The sequence below is a fragment of the Lepisma saccharinum genome, chromosome 3, assembly GCF_977018435.1.
Source record: "Lepisma saccharinum chromosome 3, izLepSacc3.1, whole genome shotgun sequence".
Lineage (NCBI taxonomy): Eukaryota > Metazoa > Arthropoda > Insecta > Zygentoma > Lepismatidae > Lepisma > Lepisma saccharinum.
The window spans coordinates 131,989,687-132,005,446 of NC_139231.1; the positions used below are offsets into that span (position 1 = coordinate 131,989,687).

A 15,760-nucleotide genomic window follows, 5' to 3' on the forward strand; every position below is an offset into this window, starting at 1 on the left:
TACGGTCCAGGAACCTTTTTTTTAAAAAAAATTTAAATACGGTCCAGGAACCTTTTTTTCCGGATGAATTTAAATACGGTCCAGGAACCTTTTTTTCCGGATGAATTTAAATACGGTCCAGGAACCTTTTTTCAGTGAAACAATACGCAACTTGGACCGAATTTAAATTGTGCGAGAGAAAAAAGTTTCCGGTCCCGCAGCGGAACCCAATAGAACCCATTAAAATTTAGGGGTTCCTGGACGAACCCTGCTTCTTGCTTCTCTCCCACTTTTGGAAAATCACGACGTGATGAAGAAGCGTGATGGGATGAAACCATGGCAGTATATATGGGAAGGATTGATTGATTCATGTCGTTTATATTACTTGGCTTTCCTCTGCAACTTTTGGCTAATGGCGAAGATTAGAATGAGTAATGTTATTATGAAATTGATAGTTACAAATACAAATAACACCCTTGCCCAGGCCGGGATATGAACCCGGGACCCTTGGCGTCTTAGCACGTTGCGCTAACCATTTCGCCACGGAGATCGGCGTGGGTAGAACTTAACGGGTCCAATCACCTCCCATTGGTTTAGTAAACATTTTGCATCAAGTACGTAATCAAATCAAATAATCTGTTTCATTATATTACTTGGAAGAATTTTCAGAAATTTATTTATGGTTTATTTAAAGTGGATATTCTTCAAATACAATAATATTATTTTCTTAATAAGCTAAGCATGTTTCAGAATTTGTTACGGAAAAATTTACTGTAATTAGCAATAATAAATTGTATGTAGTAGCAAAGAGTGAAAATTCTTGTAATAATAATTTTGCGATCTTGATTTTGACTTTAAAAGAACATGACATAAAATTAAATCCGAAAGGGTTTTTGTCCCTGCTGAAGGGAAATCTTATCCTCAGGTTGCGGCAACACTGCAGACGGAGAGAAGGAGCACTGACGGAAGAGCGTAAACAACCGTATAAACCAATCCTTTGCTTTCCGTTAATTCACTGCCAGAAAATAATCTGGAGAGAGTTCAGTTTATTGAATCAAGCCGACAGCAATACTCAAGGTTACAGAAATATTCCTGGAGAATGTCGTCTTGGAAACTGCTCCGTTTATAACATACCTAATCTCTATTCACTGTAAGTACAAAGTCTGTAAGCACGATGTCAATATGATCACTTGATTTGTGTACACCAGCTGCTTGACAATTGGTTCATTCTTTATTCAGATCGACCTTGTTGGTCCAAATTATAAAGCTCATAAAAAGACCCTACAACTTCACCAGGGTCAGATTTAGGCTTAGGCTCAGTAGGCCTGAATCTAGGAGCGCACGAATTTAGGGCGACAAAATTGGTCCATCTTGGTCTAAGCTGTTGCTGTCCCCGCGCAGAAACCATGCAGCAGTGTTGCCATCTACTGTTACTCAACTGGTGAAAAGTCAAGCTGCTGATAAACTACACGAGAATGTAGAAATAAAAACTTTTACCCGGGCGGGGTGGTCTTTTGGCGCCCTCCAATTTCTAACCTACCAACCCCCTAACCTTCCACCCTAATCCTCCCACCATCCCTCAATAAAAAAATTAAAAATAAATGTTGACACAAGTGGTTCGGATCCCACTTTAAACTGTAGGTCCAGACCCGATTAGCCCTACTGTACATAAAGTGGACTTAAAACATCAAATTAAATCAAATAAGAAAATGACCATGTTGAATATATATGGTTTTAACGGGGATAATATCCTTATTTTCTAATACCTTAAGTGTTACTGTTAAAGAACACGTTCATTATAGGTATTTATTTATTACCTACATAATAATAAATAATAATAATAACCCGTGGCTCGTCAGCCCTCAAAGGACTTTGGCCTATCTACAGACTGCCAGTCTTCCTCCCACAATTCTACCTAGGTGTGGAGATCTTCAACCGGTAATGGGGCGACGTGGGGTCAGCACGTCGAACCCTCAGCCGTTATAGGAGATATGCGTGACCGTGTTACGCTCCTCACTCGTAGCTCTCCAATTTCCTCCCGAAAACAATGAGGTTATGCAGCAGTGACTTCAACATTAATTTTTGTCTACACAAATCCAACTCTTTTAAATACAAATACTGACACTTGTACATACAGAAAAAAGGTTTTGGTGCTACTCAAAAGGGACGCCACTGATTGGCGACCCCCGAAAGCGGCTGAATCTGTTTACCCTAATCAGTAGAGCCCGGAAGTTCAGGCATTTATTTTCGTTAAAATAGGCAGGCAAAAAGGCATTTATAATGTGGTAAATAGGCACTAAAAATGAAAAAAAAGGCAAAATAAACCGAAAAAGGCACATTTAGAAGTCGCTTACTTTTATCTATAATTTCTGGCAAAATGTTAAAATCTAAATTGGGAAGAGCATTTCAATTTTCTCCGTCTTGATTGCACATAACTACAAGGTGCTTTTTAAGTTCTAAACATTCTTTGATAGTCGTCTGTCAGAGAGAATGTTTTTCATAATAGAAAATGATCTTTCTACTTCGACAGAAGTTATTGGAGCATACATATAACAAGCTAATGTAGCTGGACTCATTTTGGTAACAGCATTTTCACCTTTTAGAATTTCACAAATTGTTTTCAATTGTTTCAAGTCCTCATTTGCACTCACTACCCGTTAGCACTTTTCCGCAACAGCTCACCCCTTTTCTCCTGGCACTTCCATCATCTGCTGCATAGATTCCTCGAAGATTTTCATAGATGCTATAATTGTAATTGTCTCTGGCAATGCACCATAATGTGCAAAAGTAAACTTGAATAGCACAGGAGTTTTTTCACTTCACGAATTGAAGCCGCTTCATTTTCTGGAAGAGCATCGATCACCTCACTGATTTTTTGAAGGTTGTTAGCATAATATATAGCTGCTGATATCCAGGTTCCCTATCTCGTCAAGACTGGTTGCTGAGGTAAACTAAGCTCAATCGCAACTTCCTGAAATTTTCGGGTTCGAGAGGGAGGTTTCAGAAATATTTTCTTTGTGTTCGAAATCAACCTGTCCACTTCAGCAGTCAATCATGCACAAGAAATGTTAACCGAAAGGCAATATCCTGACTCAGCATGAAATACTTTTTTCTCACACTTTTCTCCTTCAGCAATGTTGAAACATGCGTGAGTTCAATATTACTTAAATAAGGCGAAAATTATTCACATAATAAACGGAAGAAAAATATATGCCAACAACGTTTTTTGGGAGAAAAATAATTTATATACACATTTTTTTTAAAAAATGTCTAATTTCATTGAAAAAGGCAAAAAAAAAGCATTATAATTAAAAATAGGCATTGGGGTCCCAAATAGGCAAAATAGGCAAAATGAAAAAGCTTCCAAAATATTCGAAACAACATAAGAAACGTATATCCGGAAAAATTTTATCAATATATGCAGTAGATAAAAAGAGGCATTTTGCCAAACTTCCGGGCTCTACTAATCAGGAAAACTGTAGAATACGACTTCTTTACATTTCTCCCTCTATGCCATTGTGTCTCAATCTTTCTTGTCTCTATGCCCTCTCTTTTTCTTGTTTCTCTGTTTCCTTCTCACTCTGTTCTTCCTTCTTCTCTCCATATTTATCTTTCTATTATCTCTCTCTTTCTCTCTTCATTTCTTTCTATTTCCTCTCCTTGTTTTCCTTCCCATGTTTCTCTCCTTCCATCTTTTCATCTTTCTCTCTCTGTTCATTTCTTTCTTTCATTGCCTCTCCCTCTTTCTTCCCGATGGCGCAGTGGTAGCGTCGCCTCCTTGTAATCAAGGGGTCCCGGGTTCGATACCCGGTGGAGGCACATAGTGTTTCGGATCCCACTTGAAACTGTAGGTCCAGTCCCGATTAGCCTTACTGTGCATAAAGTGGACTTCAAAAACACCAACTCAAACTCAAACCTTTTTCTTCCTTCGATTCTATTCTCTCTTTCTCCTATATCTCTTTTCCCTTCTTACTCTGTTCCTCCTTTTCTTTCCATATTTCTATCTCTTTCTTTGTCTGTCTCTTTCCCTTTTGTTTCTTCTTCTTTCTCCATTTCTGTTTATATCTCCTTCTCCTTGTTTCTGTTTTCCTTCTTACTATGATTCTCCAATTCCATCTCTTCATCTTTTTCTTTCTCTTCGTTTGCTTCTTTTTTTCATTGTCTCTCCGTTCTCTTGTCATTGTCATTGTCTCTTCTCCTTTTTTAGTCTTTCTTTCTCCTTTTTATCTTCCCAATTTACTCTAATCATATCCATTTATTTATTTTCATCTTTATCTCCTCTCTTTCATTGTTCCTCTCTCTATCTCTTTACATCTGCGTGTGATTCTGAAAATTTCTCATGCAAGCGATTGGAGTGGGCAGGAGAGGGGGCTATAGCCGCTGGTGACGACGCTAGTCCAAGGATGCGCTTCTCAATCTGTCTCCCAATGATTCTCTTCAAGCAATTGCTACAGATTATTGAACGAGGGGCAGTTCTTGTCTCTTTCCTTCCATCCTATAAGTCGTCACAGTTGCAGTTAACCTAACGGTACAAATTAGCTACGTTAATTATTAAATTAAACCACTAAATTATTTGGTAATTCACATCCACACATTCCACAAAACATTGACACAAAGTAGTCTGGGAGAGGTGGCAACGCTTTAAACCCGCACAGAAATAAGTTAAGTGGTATGTTTGTACGAGCAAAATGTCTCTTTGAACAGGTAGCATCGTAATTAGCCAATACGATTTCTCACATGTCACGGGATTTTTTTTTTTTTTTTTACATTGACTACACTCTTTTAGTGAACGGAGAGAGACATTTCATCTTTCTCGCACAGTTTTATCGCCATCCGGGGGAATAATATACCCGTAGCCTATAACAATGAAATTTTTAGATAAAATCGAGAGATCTGAAAAATAGCATAACTCTTTGTGTTACTTTGTTTATTTATTTTACGTCACTTTTCTGCTACTTTGGCTAATCGCGGAAATGATGATGAGTAATGATATGATGAAATTGAAGAAGGGAACACCCAAAGAACACCCATGCCCAGGTCGGCATTCGAACCCGGGGCGCGCTGTGATAATCACTCCGCTACGGAGGTCGGCTGTCTTACCTTGACAAGTGTCAGTTAATTTTAAAAAGTGTGACAGCTGTATATTACTTGTAATTACGTACCGAAATAAGCAAAAAAGTGCTTTTCCGATCTCCTTAGACCAATCACATAAGGATCAATGCTGTATTGGCAGGTCTGGATTTATAGGGAGAGGGGCCACAGAGGGATGTAGTTTCCAAATCTATTTTAAGTCCACAAACGCAAGTTGTGGATTCTTCGTCGACAAAGAATAATATCATGACCTTCACAGATTATGTAGGTTTTGAATAGCTGTGCTCTTTAAAGAACCGTGAAACATTTCCAGGCCATGACGTCCCATGGATGCATGAATTTTACAACGTGCTGCAACGTGAGCTTAAACTTAACTCCGTTATTTCCAGTGAAGGTCAGGGAGCCTGCAAAAATCCGACATTCCGAAAAGCGGTCTGGTTAATATTAAGGCACGATAAGGATAGATGTAATGCACAAACCAGAATTAGCAGTTAGGCGAAAGTATTGCAAGTAACATGCTCTCTCTCTCTGGGATTTAAGTTGGAAAGAGTACATTTAGTTCATTCCTTATGTCCGCAATGATGATCAATTTACTGGAATTTGCATCCTGAAAGTTCGTGTTTGACTGAGGCAGCTATGGAGAAAAGTATGAAAATCCCGAGCATTTTACTAGAGAAAAAATGAGCTGGAATTAGAGAAAAAGAGAAACCAATAATAGAAACGAGAAGAGAGAAAAGTGATTTAGAAAGTAGGGGAATGAAAACTTGATACAGAAAGAAACACAGGAGAGGAAAGACAGAAAAAATATCAGAAAATGTCAGAAATCGAAAAACAAAGAGAGAGGAAGATAGGAGAGAAATCGAAAGAGTGCGAGAGAAAAATATTTTTGGAAGAAAATGAGAGTTCCGTATTTCACCGCATAATAATGTGTTTTTTTTTTCTTTTTCCCCCAGTCCTAAAATTAGTTTTCATTGAGTAATCGTCGCATCGATTCGTCAGAAAACGAAACCGATGATAGCGACGCAGAATCTTCGGGCACATGTGCAGAAGGTTAAATTTTATAAGACCGTATTTCGAAACACCGTAAAAATTGTCTCAAGTGCAATATTTCGACCATGATTCTCAAATCAATAACAACTAATGTCAACTTTTTTTTCAGACCGGAAAAATGTTCACTAAGCTGTCACGAAGAAAGGGTGTGCGTTGATATGAACTGTATTCAATTTTAACGTATATTCACGAGTCTAATCTTGGACCAAAGGCAGTTTAGTAATAAATTATTTAAATTACAGGTACAATTCTTAAAAAAGAAAAGCTTCACATAATGGTCGCACCTCCCTTCTTTGCATAAAATAATAATAATATAAAAAAATAGCATAAATTCTGCGACGATTATGCCTTGAATCAAATGCTATAAAAAGGATAAATTCGAATTCAGTGAAATAATTCGTCCATTTTTTACTCCAGGAAGTAGTTGAAAATTAGATCACCATACTTGCTTACCAATGGCTTTGGCAGGTATGCATGTGTTCTGGATGCCTGTGTTCGTGTTGCCAGTTCTTCACAAGAAGTGATGTTTCGGAGTCGATGCTACTCGCTTTCCAGAAGGTGTCTGATCATTGATGGTCATGTAGCGTATTTCTGAACTTGATTGTACAGTCAACGGCAAAGATAATAGTAGCCAAATTGTCCATCACTTTATTAATTACCTTTGATTCCACATCCTGGATTGTTTTAATGAATATAATTCTGTTGATGCAAAGTACACGTTCTCCTCTGCCTATTGACGATTTTATTTGATCTCACGATCATCACATTGTGGAAAACGGACTGAATTAAAATGGTGGTGGACAATTCGTATACCATTTCTTTTGCCATTGAGTGTACGTACAGTCCCGAAAAATTCGCGATACATGTTTGAGTGAAAAAATTAAAGGTACTTACCGAAGGCCTCGTTTGGGTCATCTGGACTGCAAGGAGATGCACCAGAAACCTCAACAAACAAGAATATAATAATTATTACATCAACAGAAAAATAGTAGCTATTTATTTTACAAAATCTCAAACAGGTTTATTTTTACTGCATAATAAATTAATATTGAGTGCTTTCTTTTGTAAAAAAAAAAAAAAAAGAACATTATTAAAAGATTTTACATTTTAGATATCCTACCATGTAGTAGAACAAATTTTGCATTTTACTGAAAAGTGCTTCTAACAGACTAACCATAAGACAGCATTTCTTTTCAAAACATAAAAGTAGTGTTTTTTAATAAAACATAATATTTCACAACCTGTTAAGGGCCTCCCCGATTGCGTCGTCGCCTTGTAATGAAGGGATCCCGGGTTCGATACCCGGTGGAGGCACATAGTGGTTCGGATCCAACTTTAAACTGTAGATCCAGTCCCGATTAGCCTTACTGTGCACAAAGTGGACTTAAAACACCAATTTAACCAACCAACCAATTTACAACCTGTTGCTTGCGAGGCAAATGGTGATCTAGCAATTTAGTGAGATAGCATGACTCAATGGTAACGTAACGAGCGATTTTCCATTCAATACAGAAGAGAGAAACATATTCAACAACAACGTCCCTACTAAATGGACAATAACTTATACTTTCTTTTATACAATTACAAGGTAGTTTTCATTTCACTTTATATATTGTGTTATTCGTTTTAGAAATTCGGAATAAAATTTGTTAATTATAACTTTACAAATATTAAGAGCCTGTTATTTCACATCATTTTCTTGTCTTTTTAAAGAATTAAATATTTTTTTTTAAAAAAATCCTCAAAATGAACTTTTCAATGTAATGTCTACAAAATTCTTTGATTTGAAAATTCTTAAGCATACAATGATTTCTGCAACAAACAGAACTATTGTTTATTATTTGAATTTGAATTTGAATTTAAAATTTTGGGAGCGTCAGCACTTAGGCTATATTGCTCCCATCACATTATACGGGGGCCAGCCCCTTACCATTACAAATAACAACTCGAACGTTGCAGAACTAAAAATCTTAAAATCTTCTGACTTCTGTTAAAAGCTGAGGTTGTAAATGGGCACTCAGCACACACAAGGACAAAAAACAGGACAACACACACAAAATTATACTGGCCATAGTGCCAGTCGCCAGAGCCTCGTTAGTCTTTAGTCCAGGGTGCACTACGTGGAAGTGAGGTTGACTTTTGGGCGCCTACGTCGAAGGTACCCCTTACACCCCTTTTGTTTATTAGAGGCTTAAAAACAATCTCTGGCGATGATAACGAGAGGACCATGTCTTTCGGAAAAACTACCTGCCCCCCTGTGCTCCCCCTCAGTTTATAGAAAACATTTTTCCTATCAATGTACAGTGGAATTATTATTATTAAGTCTACCATATATAATATTCTCTATAAATTTTTGTGGAATTGGGGTCGCTGCTGTAAATAGTTGTAGTAAATAATTAATATTTCAATTCTATGAAGTCTTGCTCTCAATAAATGTACAAAATAGAAAATAATTTGGTCTCGATTCAAAATAGTGGTCAGCATTTCCGAAAAATTGCGATTCTAGATCCTTATCTATTTCTAACTTTGGAAACCTTTGTTCTTTTCACATTGTCTTGCAATCCCGCTCACCGTTGATGGAATCTGTTATCCGGTATAATCAGAGAATTAAGTTACGTAATGAGAACGAACGACGAGAGTTTTTCTCCTTGCAAGGTTACCACAGTGACGTCACAATTCGCTCCAGCGATTTCGCATTTGCCCGTGTCCCGAAGAGTCGCAGTGGCGCTGTAGGCAGTGATGTACCGTGAGCTTGAGGTAGACTCGGCGAAGAGAGAAGCTAAACGGGGTGTTAAATTCCTTCAGCTAGGTAAGGCGATAGACAGCAGTGAAGTTTTTTTCGTTACCGGCTTGTGCGTAACCAAAGCGAGAAGATTTACGTAAAGTGAGTACATGAATGGCATTTTTTACTTGTCTGGTCCAAAAGTGTTTGTGATGTCAGTTTCAACCATCGACGACTTGCTATTTATTTGTATTGAGATTTTTTCGGCTGTGTTTAAAGTTAACTTTGTGCACAGATAGGCTAATCGGGATTGGACCTACAGTTTAAAGTAGGACGCGAACCACTATGTGCCTCCGCCGGGTATCGGAGTCAGGGCTCCTCGATTACAAGGCGACAATGTTACCACTACACCATTGGGATGGTCGCACTGTTTGTTTGAATTTGATTTCTGTTTTAAACCGTGCTCTATGCACAGATAGGTTAATTGGGACTAGACCTACAGTTTAAGATAGAATCCGTACCTCTATGTGCTGTGTTTCCACCAGATATCGAACTTGTGAACTTTTGATTACAATGCGATGACGTTACCACTACGCCATCGAGGTGGTCCCGCTATTTGTTAAAATTTAAGTTTTGTTTTAAATCCACTTTGTGCACAGATAGGCTATCTTCGGGAGAGCTCACTCTTTATTCGTATAGCGGTTAATCGCGACGGTGACGGTAAGAATGAAATGTGAGTAATAAGAAAAAAAAAACAAGTAAGACTTGAAGCTTTCCTGGCGACGAATGATGAATAGATTCTGTAAGAATGTACAATACAGAGATTCTTTCGGGTTATCGACCAGGTGAGTTGTGGAAAATATTCCAAGCTTTCGAGAGCTAACGTCATTCTCATTATGACCACTAAGACCACATGTTATGAGAGTGACGTTAGCTCTCGAAAGCTTGGAATTTATTTCACAACTCACCTGGTTGATAGCCTGAGAGAATATTTTCAAGAAAAAACAACATTCTCAAAAACAGCTAAAAATTAATTATAGGCACAGATGCACTAATTGGGATAGGACCTATATTTTAAAGTCTATCCGAACCATAGGCGTAGCTACGGGGTGTGCCGGGTGTGCCTAGGCACACCCTAATGGGCTGCTTTATCAAAGAGAATTAAAGACAGATATTTCAATAAGAGAGAAAATAAGCGGCAGTTTGTAAGAAGTTGAAAATGTCATTACTTGGTACAAACGTGTGCATTATCGCAGATGAAACTGGTGTCTATAGATTTTCGATTTTTTGATGTGGTCACAATCTGCACGTGTGAGAGAGCTTTCTCCAAGCTTACCCAAGTTAAAACTAAATTAAGAGCAACTCAGAAGCAGGATAGATTGGAAGCCCTGCTCTTGCTATTTGTGGAACAGGAAAGAGCTTAGTCTATTGATGTAAATGAAGTTATTGATGAGTTTAAGAACATTGTACCTTTTGACAGACGTCTCTTGTTATAGATGACGTGTATTTTGATGTATTTGTTTGTAACATTTATGAACATTTTGTGTGTGTGTAATTTCTATGCAATTTGATTTTTTCTACTTATTCTACTTATTATTTCTATTTCTATTTGATTTTTATTGTATTCAGAAATTTCCAACACTGTCATTTAGTGAATTTATATTCCTTTACAAACATCAGTGCAGTTAAAGAGCCAAGTGATTGTGTTGCAAAATATTCTATTAAAAAGGTACAAGACCTCATTTTTTTTTCTTTGTGCACACCCAAATATAAACTTTTAGCTACGCCTATGATCCGAACTACGTACCAATGTGGTATTTGAAAAATTTCCTGTGGAGAAAATTCCAATAACCACTCTCTGTTCATTTGTAGTGTGCTGAATAGAGCCCGGAAGTTTGGCAAAATGCCTCTTTTTATCTACTGCATATATTGATAAAATTTTTCCGGATATGCGTTTCTCATGTTGTTTCGAATGTTTTAGAAGCCTTTCCATTTTGCCTATTTTGCCTATTTGGGACCCCACTGCCTATTTTTTAATTATAATGCCTTTTTTTTGCCTTTTTCAATTAAATTTGACCATTTTTTTAAAAAAAATGTGTATATAAATTATTTTTCTCCCAAAAAACGTTGTTGGCATTTATTTTTCTTTCGTTTATTATGTGAATAATTTTCGCCTTATTTAAGTAATACTGAACTCATGCATGTTTCAACATTGCTCAAGGAGAAAAGTGTGAGAAAAATGTATTTCATGCTCAGTTAGGATATTGCCTTTCGGTTAACATTTCCTTGTGCATGATTGACTGCTGAAGTGGAGAGGTTGATTTCGAACACAAAGAAGATATTTCTGAAATCTCCCTCTCGAACCCGAAAATTTAGGGAAGTTGCATCTGAGCTTAGTTTACCTCTGCAACCAGTCTTGACCAGATGGGGAACGTGGATATCAGCAGCTATATAATATGCTAACAACCTTCAAAAAATCAGTGAGGTGATAGATGCTCTTCCAGAAAATGAAGCGGCTTCAATTCGTGAAGTGAAAAAACTCCTGTGCTATTCAAGTTTATTTTTGCACATTATGGTGCATTCCCAGAGACAATTACAATTACAGAACTTAAAAAAGCACCTTGTAACATCTATGAAAATGTACGAGGAATCTATGCAGCAGATGATGGAAGTGCCAGGGGAAAAGGGGTCAGCTGTTGCGGAAAAGTGCAAGCGGGTAGTGAGTGCAAATGAGGACTTGAAACAATTGAAAATAATTTGTGATATTCTAAAAGGTGAAAATGCCGTTACCGAAATGCGTCCAGCTACATTAGCTTGTTTTATGTATGCTCCAATAACTTCTGTCGAAGTAGAAATATCATTTTCTATTATGAAAAACATTCTCTCTGACAGACTACTATCAATGCATGTTGAGTAATTAAGAAAAACACCTTGTAGTTATGTGCAATCAAGACGGAGAAAATTGAAATGCTCTTCCCAATTTAGATTTTAACATGTTGCCAGAAATTATAGATAAAAGTAAGCGACTTCGAAATGTGCCTTTTTTCGGTTTATTTTGCCTTTTTTTCATTTTAGTGCCTATTTTCCACATTATAAATGCCTTTTTGCCTGCCTATTTTAACGAAAATAAATGCCTGAACTTCCGGGCTCTAGTGATGAACATTGGATATACGGTTAGTTTGCAATGGGATCAAGTCACTGTGGAACTGTGGAATGTGCTTCCACCAGGGATCGAACCTGATATCCCTTAATTAGTAACAGTGTTGCCACCAAACTATCGCGTTCCACAGAGCACTCGATGTGAGGAAATCACGGTAGAACTTCAGTCCGGTTTGTCAATGGAATTTGTATCCGTGACCTTATGAAGACGTTTTACAATTTTAGTGCTGATCCGATACCGATGTACCAGTGGTATCGGTATTGGAAAGTATCGACTGGAATTTATTTACCGATACCGGCTGATATTTCTATCGTTCGCAGGGTCGGCTAAATTCCACGCGAGACTTCGTGGGGCCTAATTATCCTGGAAGTTATACATTCGAAGTTTCAATTGATTTTGTACTAATATTGTGAAAAAAAATATTTTGTCATGACGTAGCATTACATTACATTATGATGTAATTTTAGAATATACTGAAGCTAAGCTCTTGAAAATTAATGCTTATAATTGGAGTAGAATGCTCACCAATTAATATTAATCAATACTTCGAACAACTTCTGTTACAATTTTCAAGCATTGTATCTGTGGGAACCGTTAAAGGTATCGGTTCAAAGCAGTATCTACTCAGCCATTATTATTATTATTATTGAGGTAGCTACGGAGATTACTATAAGGTTGAAACACCTCCTCCTCCTTTTCCATAAATCCACAAAATTGAGACTTCTCTTTTCCACTCCTTCCATTAACGTTTTGAGTTTTTAAAATTCAATTTCTTTGCACATGATCCTGGCTGCATGCTGATGTTTCATACATCCACTTTTCGTCAGAGATGAGTTGACAACGTTATCATGTTCGTTACAAGTTACTGCATCTCGTTCCGAAGCGACTAATGTGGCTGTCAAGTGGTGTGAATTATCAGCATTAATATAATGTTTGCCCAAGCCTTGTAGTGTATTCAAAATCCACATGGGACAGACTTCTATCAGCTCACCTGCTAAGTCGCTGCAGATGGGCATAGGACAAAACAGGACTTTCAGCCGGCGATATAATCGGGACCGGACGTACAGTTTAAAGTGGGATGCGAACTGCTATGTGGGACCGGAACCCCTTGATTACATGGCGATAACGTTACAAAGGCCGCTCGCAGTGCTCAAAGTGGGGGAAACGTGGAGTGATGCTTTCTCTCAGTTAAGAGATTTCTCATAAACCATCCCTAGCACTAGGATAATTTACAAAGGCACTTATACCCTGTCCCAGCTAACTGTAAAGCAGAGCCGCGCATAACTGCAGAGGAGGAGAAGGGAAATCGAGTGGCGAAAGCGCGGCGTTGCCAACCGTACGGTCCTGAGTTCGGAAATTTCATGGCATGTCCGGACGTACGGTCCAGACCTTAGTCCCTACGCTAAACGTACGGCTTGTCAAAATTTGCACTTTCTGTTTCATCCCTTATATTTCCCTAAGAAATTCTTAAACCAAGCGTACGGACCTCGAGACAAAAATACTGTCCGTTTGCCATGACCGTGCGGTATTGTCGCTTTCAAGACTTTCAAGAGTTTGCAACGCTTCCAGAGCGAAGCAGGGAAATCGGGCAACTCCAGCCGCCCATTACGCAATCCTGTTTCTCTCACTGTTCATTGGTGGAGCCGTCTCGCGTCACTACTTGCGCAGAGACTTGTTCACGTTCGCCTGGTCTACAGTTAGCTGGTACAGGGTTTAATCCGTTCTCTTTCAAGCCACCTCTACTCGTCCATGTTTTATTTCACCATTCAAATTCTATGAAGTCCTTCCGGATATCTCAGAGGGGCAAGTGCCCGGCGCCCTGAACGTTACCACCACAACAAATCAGCTCGGTGGTGACAGAGCGCGGCAAGTGATGGACTTTAGATCTCGCCACCTGGGCATGGCCTCATTGTCGCTATCAAACAAAAGTGACAGAAAACCGACGCTAAATGTATTTATTTATTGAGAAAATTCCAGATACAGCACAGATGACCATTTTTCACTGAAAATGTCAACAATGAAAAAGAAAAAGGACACAACAAAAGACCACAAAAATGATTGAGAAATTAACAAAAAATAAGTAAAAGATATTTGATATTTACAGGCATCAGGGTGCGAAATCCTGGGGGGATTTCCCCCACCAACAATCTTGGCCTCAAAAATCCTCCCCACCAAAAAATTTCGTGGGGAAGAGAGTTTTTGTTACAACAAACAAAAGATAAACAATTACTTTTAATTTCAAATATACTGTACTAAGAATAATATCGAATACATACACAAATTAGTGTAGTTGTGAATGTTCAATGCCTTTTCTCTCTCGAGATCATCTATATCAATACGTACAATAAAATTAAAACAAGAATGCAAAACTGTAATGACTATGCAATCTAATTGATTTATATTAACATAAAGCAAAAACTTAATAAAAACTTACACATAATAAAACCACTTGAACTATTTCCTAATTTATTAACATCTTTAACCAGTTAGTAAAGGACGTAGTTTGCTACATTATAATATCTGAGATACCTATTTAAAAGTAACAAATTTATTTATTTTTGGGTAATTAATAATAATAATAATATATTTTTAATTTATTAATTTATTTTTAGTTTTAATAACATTCATAAATATGTATATCGTATAATTTATATGTATGTTTGTGTGGAGGGGGTTTGTAGATTAAGATCTTTCTCTCCCCCACCAGTGATTTCCCACCCTGACAAGCATTTCTTCTGATGGATGACCGAAAGGCATATTTCGAGGCATATTTTTTGAATTTCTAGTCTAGGTTTTTATATGTAAAACAAGCTTGTGCCGTGCGCACAGATATTCAAAACTGGTGTTCAGTGAGTGAAAAATTTATATAATTAGTGTTTTTTTATATTCTTTCTCTTTTTTGTGTATATTTATCAAGTAAGTGCTTTTATATTATGTGTGAGTTAGACATGTATAAAGTGTGTGGGAGTAAAAAGTACGGAATCTCCCGCAGACTTGGAGAACGGGAACTTACACTCACAAGTGAAATTCGGGAACGTTCCGAGAGCTGAGCCAGGCTCTTTGCTTGGGCGTTGCCAACAGTCGTCGTAAGCAAGTCTTCGTGTCAAGAACCGTGACACAAGTTTGCTGTAGACACACATTCTACAGCCAAATTGACAGTCCTTCGTGTATATCGTGTAGTCCTTCATGTATTTGTATTATAGTAATTAAATATATCGTCTTTGTGCGTCTGTTTCTTAACCAGACACCATTAGGGAACCGGCGAATTTAGGATTATTCGGGCCAGGGTGGAGTTCAGCCAGTTAGCCAATGTAGTGCGGGGCTTTCTTGAAACTGACACTCAAAAACTGGAATTCGTGAAGGAGTGGTTTGCAGTGGATTTTGCCATTGGAAATTTTGTATGAATAATTGAAGTCATTCTGTAAACGGTGCTGATATGCAATCTGTAAGTTTAGAAAAGACGAGAGATGCGGAGATGAAAAATTGCTCAATGAGGGGACCCTGTGACGAACTATTGCTAGAAAAAGTGAAAAAGAGCTGAGTGGGACACGCCATGGACCAGACGGGAAATGAATGACTTGACGTATAAGGTGAGGGCTGCGATGTCTTACCCATGATTCGTAAGACCACATGTTCCTCCAGTTCTGTTGCGCTAACCACTACGCCACGAAAGCCGGCGCCCTTGGGAAAGTAAATATAAAGTGAGGCATTTAACCGAAGTAGGCCAGGATGGTAGAGTTTTCCTGACTACTTCCTTC

At 37.9% G+C, this 15,760-nt stretch overlaps 2 protein-coding genes across 6 annotated transcripts in view; one reads left to right on the forward strand and one right to left on the reverse strand.

Annotated features, from left to right (window-relative positions):
* Positions 1 to 15,760, reverse strand: part of LOC145985420 (uncharacterized) — a 130,993-nt gene that overhangs the window by 84,432 nt on the left and 30,801 nt on the right. The window contains exon 2 of one of the 2 annotated variants that reach the window (XM_083119427.1): positions 7,015 to 7,063. The exons of the other annotated variant lie outside the window; for it this stretch is intronic. Within the exon in view, the coding sequence (XP_082975553.1) occupies positions 7,015 to 7,063 (49 nt within the window). The remainder of the gene's footprint in view (positions 1 to 7,014; positions 7,064 to 15,760) is intronic. 2 annotated transcript variants of the gene reach the window in all.
* The window catches only part of LOC145985419 (uncharacterized), a 65,131-nt gene continuing 58,217 nt past the window's right edge, over positions 8,847 to 15,760 (forward strand). For 2 of the 4 annotated variants that reach the window (XM_083119425.1, XM_083119418.1), the window contains exon 1: positions 8,847 to 8,929. Coding sequence is in view for 1 of the 4 variants with exons in the window: in XM_083119418.1 (XP_082975544.1) it covers positions 8,860 to 8,929 (70 nt within the window). In the remaining 3 variants the exon portion in view is untranslated. Of the gene's footprint in view, positions 9,005 to 15,760 lie in introns of all 4 variants that reach the window. The other 2 variants (XM_083119423.1, XM_083119421.1) reach the window with 2 other exon arrangements.